Here is a 15,129-nt window from a genome sequence, read left to right as displayed (position 1 = left end):
GTAAGTCACTCACAAACACTTTTCCAAGTATATTACCTGCTGTTAGCAAGTTTGATCAAGAAGCTGATGTTTCTCCCCCCTCCCTGAAACAAAGATTGTTCATTGAAGGTGCTCTCAAGTAACAGATCAGGATTAGAGACCTTTATTCACTGAGACAGAGAAGTTTGAACATGAGTATTTCTCTTGTCTCTGTATAACCAACAAAATGCAAGATGGCAATGCTGGAAAAGGCAGAGCTGAGTCTCGCTCAGAAGCGCACTGCTTGGAATGAGTCTGAGTCCAGGAGAAGTAAGGTAACTTTAGTTAAATTTGAGCTTGGTGCAGTTTGGAAGAACTGAGTAATTTTGCTTGATAGCTGCTCAGCAGCTGGTAGGCAACACTTACTGCTGCCATCTCAACACCAGTACTGGCTGTTATTGGCAAGGGACAAGCACATTTCTCAAAATGTCCCTGCTTCCAAGGGATGGCTCTTGAGTTCTACATCTCCCATTCAATGGCTTCCCAACCTGTCTTCCCCTTGTTAGTGTGAAAAAATGACAGCAGAAGCATCACAAGAAAGCAAAGGCCAGAGTTACACTGACTAAAAAAAAAAAAAAAAATAAAAATAATAAAAAAAAAATCAAACCAAACCTCACAGTCCTTCCCATATGTAATTTGTAGCCCCCTTCCTCCATTCCTGGTTTCTCACCCTGTCTTTCCTTATCTTGGGCCAACAAAGAGTACAATGCAATGGCTTGGTATAGTCAAACAGGCCTCAGTTACAGCGAGATACAGCCAGTTCCCAGATAAAGCACAGGCAAGCAAAGCTGCATTTAACAGCAGCCCAAGTTAATGTGGTTTCAAAGGAAAGGTGTGTAGTGAGGTGTGTCAATGTAAATCATCCCTTGGCTCTGGCAGATCATACCTGTGATCGTACCATAGCTGCTCACAGAAGCACTCCCCATCCTCATGTAGAGGACAACCAACCAAGTCTTTCAGGCCAGTAGTTCCCTGCAGTATGTACTTGAAATATTAGACAGGAGGGAACAACAAATCTGAATAGCTACAGGTGGAATTATGCTGAGCACAGAACTAGACACATCTGAAAATCTGGGCCTTCAGTCATCTCATCTGTGGGGAAGCAGCAGCAAAAGTGAGAATTAAAGTAAAATCCTGAGTATCTCAAGTACTAGAAATAGGAAATAATTAGTTGTGGATGCCCCCTCCCTGGATGTGCTTAAAGCCAGGTTGGATGAGGCTTTGAGCAACCTGGTCTAGTGGAAGGTGTCCCTGCTCATGGCAGGGGGGTTGGAACTAGATGATCTTTAAGGTCCCTTCCAACTCAAACCATTCTATGATTCTATGAAGATTAAGGCTCATGAGAACTGCAAATAACAAGAATAAAAGATGGCCTTTGTCTAACAACTTTAGATCAAGGGATGAACAACACAAGTGATTTTGGATGCTGGTATATGCTTTATATATTCTAATTACACACTCTAGAAAGGCTGCTGATGAAAACACTTGGAGTTCAAAAGACTTCAAAATACCTTGTTTAAAGGTTCAGGAGATTCTAGAACACATATGACAGATTAATCAGAAAAGATACTTAAGATGGTTGCTTTTTTCTTTTGCAGTAAGCAAGACAAGAGCAAAGGATGACTTTTGCAGTGGTCTGTACCCAAGAAGTACAAATAGGGCATCTGCCTGGATTATTGTTCTTCACTCCATGTTGGGGAAGAGTAAAATAACACAAGGTCTGGTAGTGTTATCTATCATGTAGACCACCTATCTTCTTTAATATTTAAACTTTTAAATACTGATAGATTAAGTGCTTTAGCATCTGCTCAAGGGACTAACTATTCAAGGAGAATCTTTAAGTTACCTTTCTTTTTTCAGTATATACAAAGATGTGAAAGCCCTGGTACCCAGCAGTTTAAAATAGAGCTCCGACTCTTATTTCCCACAGTCACGTTTTTTCAGATTCAGACAATATTTTCTTTGTCACTGGACAGGGGGCAGGAAATGCAGTCAAGCTATTTATCACCTCATTTCCAGGTAACGAAGACAAGTGTTCACATTCTGCCATTCCCTGCCAAGACGTTTAGGCAGAAGCCCCGAGGACAGGGCCTATGTTTTTGTGCATTTGCACAGCACTTTAAAGAAGGGGTGTTAAGTGCCAGCTAGTGTTGCCAGCACTCCCCCAGTACAAATGTTAGTTATGACACCACAGACATTTTGCTATGCTAAACCCCCCAAAGTGTTTCCAGCCTTTCAACATCAATCAGCACAACTGAAGCCTTTAGTAAATTGATTCTCACATTCCACTGGTGCTGGTTTTTGTTAGGAATTATTTGTGATAGATATGGTGGAATATATTGATTAGTACTGACAGTCACAGTTTCCCAAGCGCTTTGTAGCATTGTCATGCCCAAATGACCTGCCTTCCACCTTGTCAATTTTCTTCTGCAGAGTCTGTTAAAAATATCTATTCTATTATGAGATAAGCTTTAGCCCCCTCCAGAAAACAAAACAAAAGGGTCAGGCAAGTAAAAAAATAATAGTACAACAAAATAGATTTGCAGTGTTGCAAAAGAGCTTGTTTTTATTGAGAGATTTTGTGTCAGGGGAAGAAAAGGCACAAAATAAATTACAAAGACATTATATGAACTGTATGAGTTGAAGGCAGTATCAGAGCTGTTACAAATGACCTAAAAGTTCACTTACCAACATCGGTTAGCCTCTACAAAAAATATTAAAAGAAAAAAAATATTTTCAAATTATCAAAATAATTCAGAAATTAAGTGAAAATGTAAAGACCACCAATATTAACTTTTGATTAAATTAACTTGGGCTTACCACCATCACCCTTTCTGTCTTACAAGATAAATATCACTGGAAAATATGTAGTATTACAGAATTATTTTTAAAACTCACATTTCATAAATTAAGGACCTCATATTTACCATTCATACCTCCAGTGAAGTACAGCACATACAGGTAAGGCAGTATGCATAGGAAATACATTAAGAAAACAGAACAGGTAAGTGCAATTATTCTGAGTATTTCAACATTTGTTATGGCCCCTCACTTATGGCAAAGAACATCTTAAAAAGGTGGATCCAACAGCTGTTCACAGAACATAAGAACATACCACCATAAAAGGCCTATTGTGGAAAAACTTATGCTGTCTTTAGTTGTGACTTCTCAGATCAAGTATTCTAAACCCAGATTTTTCAGCAGTAGAACTCTGAGTTAACAACAGCACACTAATACAGTTGAAGAAAAGTACTTCTGAAATAACACATTTTTCTGAAGTACTTCTGAAATAATGTCAGTCCTCATTTTAATGTGGGAAGGCTCATAACAGTATTCAAGTAAACCAAATTAAATGGTTAAAAATACATACACCAACTATATACAACTTGATTTTTGTTTGAAGCAGTGAATCTATTCCCCCCCTACTCCCACTCTACTGTTACCCAACTCTCAACCAGCAAGGACTTTTGATTGCTGGTTCAAACTAAACTGGCATAAGGAAAGAATATGAAGTCTACAGGACAGAGAAACTATACAAAGATTTGTTTTCATTCTGATGAAGGGTTGAGCAGAAAAAGTAGTTTACCCCTTTGGCTGCTCCGCTGGTCAAGTAGATATCTAAGTTCTGTCTTCTGTAATCAGCAGAGATGCAAACATAACCAGACACAAAACTTAGCTATAAATGTCTGATTATATCCTTAGGAGTTTAATCTATTTGACCTAAGACAACAGTAACACAGAAAGGGAATACAGTACCAACTACTACTCACCAAACCTGTCAGTTCAAACTGTAAGGACCTGATTTGCAAGAAGGCCCTCTACAATCATGTAGTGAGCATAACGGTCAGGGTTTTGGCAGTGAGGGTGTCCTGTGTGGGAAGAGGCCAGGGACTGCCCTGTGCTGGTCCCAGCAAGCTCAGCAACAGGCAGCTCAGAACTCACAGAAAGGCTGAGGTTGGAAGGGACCTCTGGAGGTCATCTGGTTCAACCCCCCTGCTCAAGCAGGGCCACCTACTAAAGCAGGCTGTTTAGGGCTGTGGCCAGATGGCTTTTGAATATCTCCACATGTGGAGACTCCAAAACTTCTCCAGGCAACCTGTGCCAGTGCTTGGTCACCCTCACGGTAAAAAAGTGCTTTCCTAAACTCAGATGGCTCCTCCTGTGTTTCAGTTAGCATCCTCTTGGGCATAGCAGGCACTGACCCACTGCACTCCAACGCTGTCAGAAGAGTTTCTGGCACTTCTGCAAAAGTATGTTGAAGAAAGGGCAGTAAATGCCAAGTAAAAGAGATTACAGTGCTATAGCAGTAGGAGGAAAAAAAAAAGGATAAGACCATGCCAGCACAAGAGAAGCAGAAAGGAGAGACAGCTGAGCAGGAGAAATGCCAAAGGAAAATCAGAGCCTGAGCAGAGGCTGAGAGCAGACTCAGAAGGAGCTACAACTCTGAAGGGACTGGAGTTGGTGAAGAAACCCACATAAGAGCAGTTGAGGAAGAAACAAGGAGCAGCACAAGGACAGCAAGCACAACAGACTGGTCCTCATCTGTGCTGCCTGTTGCCTTGCTGAAGGGACTGAGCACAACACCCAGCCAAGGAATCGGAGACACCTTTTTTTTGGGAAAGAGAGGGAAGAGTGGTGTCCAGAAGAAAGCAGCAGTGCTTTCCTTGTTTTATTTATTTTTTCCTTTCAATACCAAAAACAGCAACTAAAAGCTCTTTAATTGGCAATAAATTAAATTTATTAAAACTTTTCAACTCAAAACTTTCTTGTCCCTGAAAAATCATGTCCTCAACTGAGGTTAATATAAAATCAAGGGTTTTCTGGCCCTTTTAAAAGCAAACTGTACACCCAGGAGAATCCATGTTCTAAGAGTGTAATTATTCTGATCCTTCAAATGCTTAAGTCTTAACTAAATTTAAAAGGCCTTTTAGAAACACTTTAACCAAAAGGAGGTCTTGTGGTCTTTAAGTCAAGGATTCCCACATAAATAAAAACAGGAAATATTTTGTAGTTTCCTAAAAATCAATTAAATACAAAACTGACAAAAAAGCTCAACATAATGAGGTAGCTTAAAAAAAAATCAAAGCATTACTAGATTCAGAAAGGAAAGGTAGTGCAATAAAAGTATCTGTATGAAAAATATACTTTTAACTTCTACATGATTTACTCAAATTTTAACAAGAACAAAATAAAATTTGGGTTAGACTTTGGGGAGTGACAAAGATCAAATACTTGAAACCAGTCTTTTAGAGGCATACTTGAAATCACAGTGATCACAAATTATTTTATCACAAATCACGCAGCAATTATCTGCTCTATAACAATTTACATCAGTGCCTGCAACACAATTTTTTTTTCTCCCTACAAACTAACATCAGAAATGTCTGTCTCCTAATCAAGTTTCCATCATTTAGGAACATTTTGTTTGAACACAGATGTGCCAGATACCTTTCATGGGACATATTTATGTAATTATAACTTTCAATATTGGCAAGGGTTTTCTTGCTGCCATACTTTTTCCGTGCCTCCTGGTATAACAGGTATAATATGAGCACCTCAACCATGTTGGTGGGAAGCAGTAACATGAATGCTAAAGACCTCTTTCTTCTACAGACTTTTTGTAAACAAGGGTAGGCAAGTACTTATTTAAACATACTCCATTCTATAAGCTTGCTGTATATACAAGAGGATCCTGACACCCCATGGTCCCACCTCCTTCTGTGTACACACTGGAGAAAGTAGATTATTTCTAAACCATTCTTCTGGGGGCTGCCAGCTCTTTCTGCACAAACTTTTAGCCACCTGCCTATTTACTGGCAAACAAGCAGCCATGATAGGGCTGACTTGCAGTGAATTTTAGTTGTAACTGGGATTTAAACTCTAGACATTATTATTTAGCAATGCCTCAGACTGTGCTTTTTATAGAAATCTGCTAGAACCCATGAAGCTCCAGACAAGCTGTCATTAGCAATGCTAATTTGTAAGGCTGATGAATTAACTAACAAATTCCAACGTGCAGTTTTAAACCAGGTTTTATCAGTCAGAGTGGGCTCTGACATTTGCAACTCAGAAGCAAACAGGCTCTGCAGATTTCTCTCACAGCTACGTGGTGTAAATTCTGCTTGTTCTATAAAACCTACACTTTGTCTTAAATCCTTCATTTAATTTCTTTGGTTTCTCAGAAGCAAAAGCTACTTAAGTGAACTGAGCAATGAAAGACAAGCAAACAAAGGTAACTAACTCTGTCCCCTAAAGCTCTGGAGATGCTGGTAAATACCAGTTTTAGCAGGCTGCAAGGAAGAACTCCAAATGAATGCAGCTAGGACTAGTTTTGGATCATTGCTTTCCAGCAAAAACTGTCTTTGGCACTTATATAATCCAATTCTTTGATGTTACTTTACACACAGTCCCATATCAAGTTGGCTGAGGAAATTAAAGACTACTTTTATAAAACAGGCACTTAAAATCACAACAGAAAAATCTGCTCCCCATTAGGGAATACAGGAGCTCTTTTCAGAATGACAGAAACAGCAAGGAGTACCAAAAATAAGATGAGAGAGTTCAGTAAGTTCAGACTGTCAGGGTGGGAGTTTTACCCAGATCTATTAGACTTTAACAGTAGCACCTAGAAAATCTGAAGGCTACAATAGTCTGGACAAGGCATTAAAAATACACAGCATGGAAAAATTCTGCATAAATTTGTTCACCCTCTAATTCTACATTTAGATCTGCCATACAGGTTTTCTTTCTTTCTTCCACTTAATACATCTTGCAGTAAGACACAAGCAATGAAACTCAAAATACAGCTATACTTAAGTCTTCTGTTTAGTAAACAGCTAAATATAGACATTTCTGACACAGGCATTATGTGCGTCAGGCCAGACTAATTTCCACCATCAAATGACAGCTCTTGGGCTTTTCTGACACATTTACTGCAAGGCTCATGACTTACATGCACAGATGCCTAGATTCAGCTGTCTCAGAGCGTGATCAAAGAAGCTCTAACAGGGTGGGAAAAGGTATACATAGCACACCATCCTACAGCTAAAACAAGATACTGACCCAATCTGCATTCGGTGATTCTCAGAAAGCTTGGGAACAAGAGTTTTAGCTCAAATGTTTCCATTAACACACTCTAGGAAGAGTAAGTTTCTTCCTCACTTTTCCCTTTGCCTTAGTACAACAAAAACATTTTCTTGCAAACTGCTTTTATATGCTTAAGTTAAATAGGCTGGAAAATGGATGGCTCACCTACACTCCCCATGGTTCTGAAAAGGGCATTCTGCTAACCTCAGGACATCCTCACAGTCTGGAAACCCTGCTATGGATTCTGCACTGTGAGCAGATGAGCATGTGGCTGCAATTCTTAAAAGCCTTGACTGTAACAAAAGTAGCAACTAGCTACAACCTGCTCCATGTTAATCAGGTGCCTCTGGAGAGGTGTGGACATGTTCTTCACTCAGCACCCTGACCTGAATATTGAGTCACCTGTGACCCTCCCTTAACACAGAGCTCCTAAATTTCTGGTGTGTCCAGGAGTCTCTGCACAGCACTTTCCCCATCCCTAAAAGGAGAGCACTAGCTTTGCTTTCAGGGGAAGTACTTTTAAAAATAAACTTGTAAAATCACTTCCCTATTCTGTTCTCTTTAGCCTACCAAAAATAGCCAGATAGTAAAATCCTTTTAGAAGGCTGAAGTATCACTTCATAAGAAGTTGTGTGACAAAAATGCATCAAATAATTCTAATCTTCCTATCTTGCTAATGAGAAGATGGCAAATAAAGTGATGACGAGTTATATAGCATTCTCCATAAGAGGACTTTACAAATTTTAATTATTTTAATGACATGCCATTTCATAGAAAAGCTGAGTCCAAAAGGAAATGGAAGTGTGCCACATTTTGTATTGATCAAAAGAAACATTTCATCACTGAAATAGTAGTGCTGAACAAAACAGACATTAAAAAGGAAATTATAAAACTGGTGTTCCTGACAGAACATCCTGGAACCAATTCTGTCTCTGAAAGAAGCTTTAAGTCAATACAAACAGCAAGAAGAGTATTTCCACCCAATGGCTACTATTTTGTCTTTTCACTTATCCTTGCCCTAAAGTGCTTCTGTTGAATTCTCTATTCTTTTTACTTCCTCTAGTTAATTCTCTTCTACACAGTCTCACAAGACCTGCCACTCTCCTTCACTCCTAGCTGTATTCAAGTATCCCTTGTGAGGTCTTCAGATAGCAAAATCCCAAACATACCTGACCTGAGAAAATATTAAGATCTGACTAATCAGCACCATGGGAAAACCTCTCTCATCTCTAGCATAACCCCACTAAGTGAGCTGGCTGAAAAAAATCACAGCTGCAAAAACAAAGGAATCCAGGGAAAGAATTCCCATTTTAAGTGTACAAATCCTGGTGCCTGTGCAACACAAAAAACAGTTAACAGTACAGGCTGCTTAGTATACAAAGCTACTCTAGAAAAAAATGTGGGATAAGGTAGTCATACTTCACTCAATTATAACAAGGATATTGGGTCTCATACTCTTAAACATTACAATATGTCAAACTGTGATACACCTAGTGCTGTATCAGCCTCTGCTCTCCAGTAGCTCCCCAGGACAAACTTACTGCCCAAACACTGAGTTTATTAATTGGGCCTATGCAGACTGCTTACATATCACAGAATGGTCTGGGTTTGAAGGGACCTTAAAGCTCATCCAGTTCCACCCCCCTGCCAGCAGCAGGGACACCTTCTACTAGACCAGGTTGCTCAAAGCCTCATCCAGCCTGGCCTTGGACACTTCCAGGGAGGGGGCAGCCACAACTTTTCTGGGCAACCTCTGCCAGTGTCTCACCACCCTCACAGGAAAGAACTTCTTCCTAGTATCTCACCTAAATCCACCCTCTTCCAGTTTAAAGCCATTACCTCTTGTTCTGTCACTCCTTGCCCTTGTCAAAATTCCCTCCCCAGCCTTCCTGTAGGCCCCTTCAAGTATTGAAAGGCTGCTATAAGGTACCCCTGGAGCCTTCTCTTCTCCAGGCTGAACAGTGAATGCTATATATAGCACAAGTATCTCAATATTATAAAGCATTACACTCTATAGGTAAGAAAAAAGTGATCCTACAGGTTTCTGTATCAGAAAGTCAGTTCTTACAAAACAAACCTCTCTGAAAAGAAACTAAATGCACCTAATGGTTTTGGACTTCTGAACACAAAGGGGGAGAGTAAGTAATTGTAAGAAGCCTGATACTACCTTGCTGAGCTCCTCCTGAAGGGATTCTCTCCTATAAAACTTCTGAATTAGCTGGCTAGGGAAAGTAACAATAGAGAGTTCCTATGGTTGACAAAAAAAATGTTGCCCTTTAAAATTCCACAGGTGCAAAAATGAGACAGATTTAAGGTTAAAAAGAAAGCAACAACTTCTGTGGAAAAGAAAAAGCTGATGTTTTCTTCACTCTTGTTTTTGCAATTTTGCATATGTATACTTATGAAATAGAAGTGGAGAGGTAAGTTTAATTATAAGTTGAAGACTACAATAAAATCCAGCTCTGGTCCTGCAAAGGGTGATCTCTTCCACCTGAACAGCCACAGCATCCTACTGTTTTCCGTAAAATTATGTTGATGTGTTCTGTGGCATGACCAGGATTGCCAGCAGCAGATAGTGACAGTAGAACTATGGAGAGAGGAAGGCTAACAGTTCCTGTCTGCATTTCAGGTGACTTACTGCATCCAGCTGTCCAGAGAAGGACAGAGGCAGCAAGCACCTAAAAACAACTGTTAGGTCTTAGCAGCATGCTAATGCTGCCAGGCTTATCACCCTTTCCTTCTAAGTAAGCAGGTTTTATTTATTTAGAATCAATCAGCAACAAAACAAAGTTCAGTGTAAACAGGAGAGTAAAGTTGACTTCCTCAACAAGGTCAAGTAAACCAGGTGCGTGAGTAAGCACCTAGTTAAGAAACAACATCAAGTAACCAATGCTGTCTCAAAGAGGTTTGCCCTTTTAAAAAAAAAACAACCAACTTTATCTACATGCAAGAATTTAAAATAAATACTAGCAGCTTCAATAATGCCCAAAATGTAACAGCAACTCATAGTTCCTTGTACTCCTTCAGAGTTAAGTTTCTTTCAGAAATAAAAACATAGATAGGTCCACAAAAATGAGCTATATATTCTAACATCTCACATTACACAGTATGTGATAAATATCTCTCACTTATATCTTACCCATGAAATTACATCCTTCACAGAATTTTTTCACTGCACAGAGAATTTGTTGAGCTTCAGTGTTTATGGCAAAATGAGGACAAAGTAAAGTAAGCAAAGCTATAAATAGCAGTGCTGAGATGTGGGGAAGATGTGGCAAACCTATGTATAAGGTAGCCCAGGAAAATGGTTGGTGGATGAAAAGAAGGGAAAAAAAAACAGCAATGTCCTTTATGTCTGCAGGCTTTGTGGTTGCTCTCTTCAGTAGTTCTTCCTCCTGGCTTTCTATTATCACTAAGTTTGTGCACAGCTCATGAGTAACCAGCTGCATCCTGTAACTCTATACAGGTGTCTATGTGCAGAAAGAGAAACCTTATGTTCATATTTTCCTCTCCCCTATTCAATATGCAGAAGCCATTTTAACATACAATTTCAGGAATTTTTTCCCATTGGAGAAGCACACAGCACATTCAGTGACCACTTCCACTTTACAGAAAAAAAAAAAGGGATGTTTTCAAGTTCATCAATTTATACTAAATCAAAATCAACCACCTTGAAAATAAAATAAACATGTGCATTGATGGTCTGTCCAAATCTATCTAAGCCTAGGTAATTTCCTACGCTTTAGAAATATATAATCCCATCCTTGCTGTCTCACCTGGCTTCAAATGTGGTCCATGCACTGTCATCCTGAACCACAAGAATGTGATCAGCTGTCTCGTATGGAGAACATCAGTGGTGTAATTAGTCTGAACAGTACTCAAACACCTCTCCTAGTCAGGAAAAACACAGGCATTTGCCCAGTTACATTCCCTAACAGGCAAGGTCCCCAGTACTCAAATTCCAGCTGGACAAGTAAGAAAAGGCATAAAGCAGGCCAGTGTTTCTTCTTTTCATTACTTGATCATATGAGTCTCTTCATCAGCATCATAAAACTCCTCGTCTTCACTGCCACTCCCTGCAGAACTGTCTTTGTCTCCAGACTAGAAACAAAAATGAAGTCATTGGTTAGTGCAGAAGCCACTAAATCAATCTCAAAATATGTAAGCATGAGCCATTGTAACTCTGTTGGAATGCTGGTAAAGTAAAAAAAAAAAGACAGCTCAAATTACTTTATTAAAACTTTGTAAAAGACACTGAATCAAGATTTGTGTCCTCGATTCTTCAAAACCTCATTAAAATAGATGGGCTTCTAGCAGATGGACTTTCTCTGCTCCCTCAGTACACTACAGGATTCATACCCCAGGAGACAGACTGGCTAGAATGGTTCTGAAGTTATAATCTACTCAGCTTTCTTACTAATTTAAGTCTAAGGTCTCTAATCTATGGTGAACTACTGGAAACAGAGGCTCAGAACACACAGATTACTTGATTAGGTAAAAGCTTCTCCATCCTGAATTATTACTTCTCCACATGTAGCATAGGCATTTTCCTATGCAAGTTTTTAATTATAAAGAATACCCTGCAACACTAAGTAAAGCTGTTACGGAAAAGGGAAGAAACATTGCCAGTTCATACATTCAGAAAGTAAACTCCCTATTATAGGCATACTTACTCTAGCCAGAGTCCTTTTAACAATGTAATTTATATCATATACCCAAACTAAAGTAAGCTATTACAGCTAATTGATTTTTATTTGGCCAGTGTAGTATTTTTCCATGGAACTGATACAAGTCAAACATGCTCTTAGTCATATGATTTAGTTTTAGGTAGTCTTGCAAGGAGCAGGGAGTCAAACTCTTTCTTTATGGGTCCCTTCCAACTTAAGATATTCTATGAAATTATTTCAGCTAAAGATTCTCTTGCTAGTATAAACTCCATCTAGTTTGAGTATTTAGGATTTTTTTTTCCAGTATGCTTGCATCCACCCTAAGGCTTCTGCCTGCCTAGTCGTATGCGAAGAAGGGTGTGAGAGAGGGTGCAAAATGAGAGAAATGGAAATCACATTCTTGACTGACAGTACCATGCAAGCAAAATCTGTAGCTTTAGATCTGTCTTCAGAGGAGTTTTGCTACGGCCTTGTGCATTAACTGCAAAGGAATTTCAAACAGTCTGAACACTAAGACCTGTCAGAAGATATAAAGGGATTCATGTTATGCTTTTTTCTGGATTTCTAAAGTTATTTGATGAAAGTCAGGCTATCACTGGATGCTGTCCTACTTGAATATCATATTCATGCATGTCAACAGGGACAAAAACTCCATTCTGGGCAATCAGAACACATGTTATCCTGAAGTGGTACAACAGGACAATGGATTCCACAGAAGGAATTCAGGGTATGCCAAATAAATTCTACATCTTTCTTACAGCTGCTTCATAAGACCGCTCCACAGCCTTGTCAAATAGGGTTAATGTTTAACAGCTTTCCATTTTATCAGCCCTTTCTTTGTGAGCTTTCAAATAAAACCCTGATGTGTCAGACATTCCAGATATAACTTCACTGAAGTTATAGGATTACTTCAGGCCTGAACCGATAACTTTTGTTTTCAAATTTGGATTCAATAATTTTAATCCATTTGGGGGAAAGTGTTCCTGAAGAACATTCTCTTTTTTTTTTTTTTTTTTTTTAATTTTCATTTGTGGATCCTGTGCTGGTTGGTATTTTTAAGAAGCCTGCAGAAGTACAAGCAGGGAAGATTTAAACTGAGAAGGCTGCTTGACACAAGTGAACCAAGTTGTGCAAATATAGACTGACAATACTAGTCACCCCAATGGACAATATTGACCTTTCTTGGTTAGAAAGGAAAAGAAAAATGTGACTTTCTCTCCAAGTTGTAACACCTGCACTGTTTGCTAGAACTGTTTTTTATTAGTAAGCCACATGCACAATTAAGATATAACAATGATGCAATTACCAAAATAACATCTGGTGTAAACTTGATGCAAATGTACATGATGGATTTGTGCAGACAGCAAGAATGTGGTGCCATGACACACTACCCAGAATGGTTAAAAGTGTTTATAAAATGTGCATGTAAAGTAACTAAAGTATGTAACTGTCACAGCACTGCCTCTTTCAACCTTTCTTCAAGGGTGCTTTTGTCACTAAACTGTGCTGTCCTGTCAAGAATTATTACAGCTAAAACTGGTAAACAAAGTAACACGTTGAAGCCTTTGAAAGGCAGTAACTGCTCTGATTCTAGAAATCAATTTTACTCTGCCTCCCGATTTCTGTGAAAATAAGTTTATGACTACCTGTGAATAACAGTCTGCTTGACCAAAAATTAATCAAAGGAAAGTAAAATGTGTTACAAGGATCCTGTCTCATCTCAGCCTAATAGGACAACTAACATTTTTTTTGTTAGGCGTTGCCCTTCAAGTCTTCTGACCACTTATTCAGTTTTTATTAGTACATTGATAACAGTGATACTTAGAATTCTGGGACCAGGATTTAAATATTAAAACCTTACCCAAATTCAAACATCCGCTTTCGACTCTCTAGCTACTCTTCTCTAATCCCACTCCATTCACAGAGGAGCAGCAGTATAAAAAACCTCCACATGACTGGAAGTACATACTTCAAGAGGTGTCCAGGAGTTTGACAAAATGAAGTATAAAGTGATGTGAAAAAAACAACATTTAAAGAAACCTCAAGAACATCCTACCACCACATTTATTCCTGCTTATGCCTGAGAATTTTGTAGTGCCAGTGTTTTCAACTAATCTCATATCCCAGAATCAACAGTGGGACAGATCTCAGAAGTTAGCCTAGCTTTAATCCATTTAAAGACTCTCTACGCTAGACCTAACAACTGACATTGCAGAAGAGTCAGTGCAGGTCAGGGCAGAAGTAGAGTCTGCTGCCTTTGAGAAGAGCCCTTCACAAACAGGCTTCTGTTTCCTTTAACGTCTAAGGCTTCTCAGAAACTTCAATGGCCAGCTTTGCATGAAGCATGCTGCAGCAATCCAACTTAAGAGATTAGAGAGGCACAGGCACTGCTGAGTCCTTTACCCCAAAGGAAAGGACTAAGCTTTTGGCCTTGAAGGGATGGATTAATCCAGCTATTTTTCAGTCTGCATTTCCAGTCCATGTTTCAGATGTAATGGTAAGGTTACTAAACTGTCTTCTGTATCTCCTCGGGGCCTCTACTCCACTGGCCAAGAATCACTATCCTAATCAATTTAGAGTGGCATATTCAAGCTGACAGCTGAAGTAAACACAACAGAAAAGTACTAGGAAAAAAAATAATGAATATACCTGTGAGCCATCTAGGGCTTGCAGTGACATGGCTTCATCACCCAGCCTCCAATATGAGCATACCTGCAGGTCTGAAATAGTTTCTAGCAAAGGGCTGTTTAAGGTCTCTGGCAACAGTAAACTTAAGAGTCCAGAGAGAAGACCAGTTGCTCCAAACACAATGTAAGGCAGAGACCACTGTACAGATTTCTGGAAAAAAGAACAGAAAGTTAAGTTGAGATTGATTCCCTCTAGTTCATACTTCATATTAAAGCACTTAGCATTTACAACCGTTCCATCTTGCAACTGTTGTGTTTGTATTTAGTGTAAGCATTACTAATCCTACTGGGGTTTTTTGGGTTTTTTTTTTAACCAATATTAGATCCACACAGATTTTGGAATGGACTTTAAAAGAAATGCTTGCTGAATTTGCTGAATTTGTACTCAGTTCTTGTCCATAACATTGGTACTTTTTAACAGAAGCAAGATCACTTTCTAGGAGGGAAGAGAAATCACAGAATCACCAATGCCAGTTGGAAGAGATCTCTTGAGGTCATCTAGGCCAACGACCTACTCTAAGCACAGCTACAGCCAACACTAGACCGGGTCAGTCATAGCTTTGTGTAACCAAATATTGAAAAAACTCCAAGGATGGAGATTCACACTGAGTAGGATGTTTGAGGGCTGTACTAAGCCTCTCAAAAAGAATGTTTTCCAAATTTCCTATCTA

General features: G+C 39.2%; 1 protein-coding gene across 1 annotated transcript in view; it reads right to left on the bottom strand.

The window, feature by feature from the left end:
* Window positions 1–11,112: 11,112 nt before the first annotated feature.
* Window positions 11,113–15,129, bottom strand: part of SLC22A15 (solute carrier family 22 member 15) — a gene marked incomplete at its 5' end in the record, with an annotated part of 15,805 nt that continues 11,788 nt past the window's right edge. The window contains 2 exons of the mRNA XM_010176724.1: window positions 11,113–11,205; window positions 14,421–14,609. Coding sequence (XP_010175026.1) covers window positions 11,119–11,205; window positions 14,421–14,609 — 276 coding nt within the window. The remainder of the gene's footprint in view (window positions 11,206–14,420; window positions 14,610–15,129) is intronic.

The sequence above is a fragment of the Antrostomus carolinensis genome, unplaced genomic scaffold (assembly GCF_000700745.2).
Source record: "Antrostomus carolinensis isolate BGI_N321 unplaced genomic scaffold, ASM70074v2 scaffold4231, whole genome shotgun sequence".
Lineage (NCBI taxonomy): Eukaryota > Metazoa > Chordata > Aves > Caprimulgiformes > Caprimulgidae > Antrostomus > Antrostomus carolinensis.
Note: the sequence above shows the minus strand (reverse complement) of the source record. Positions and strands in the feature narration are given on the sequence as shown.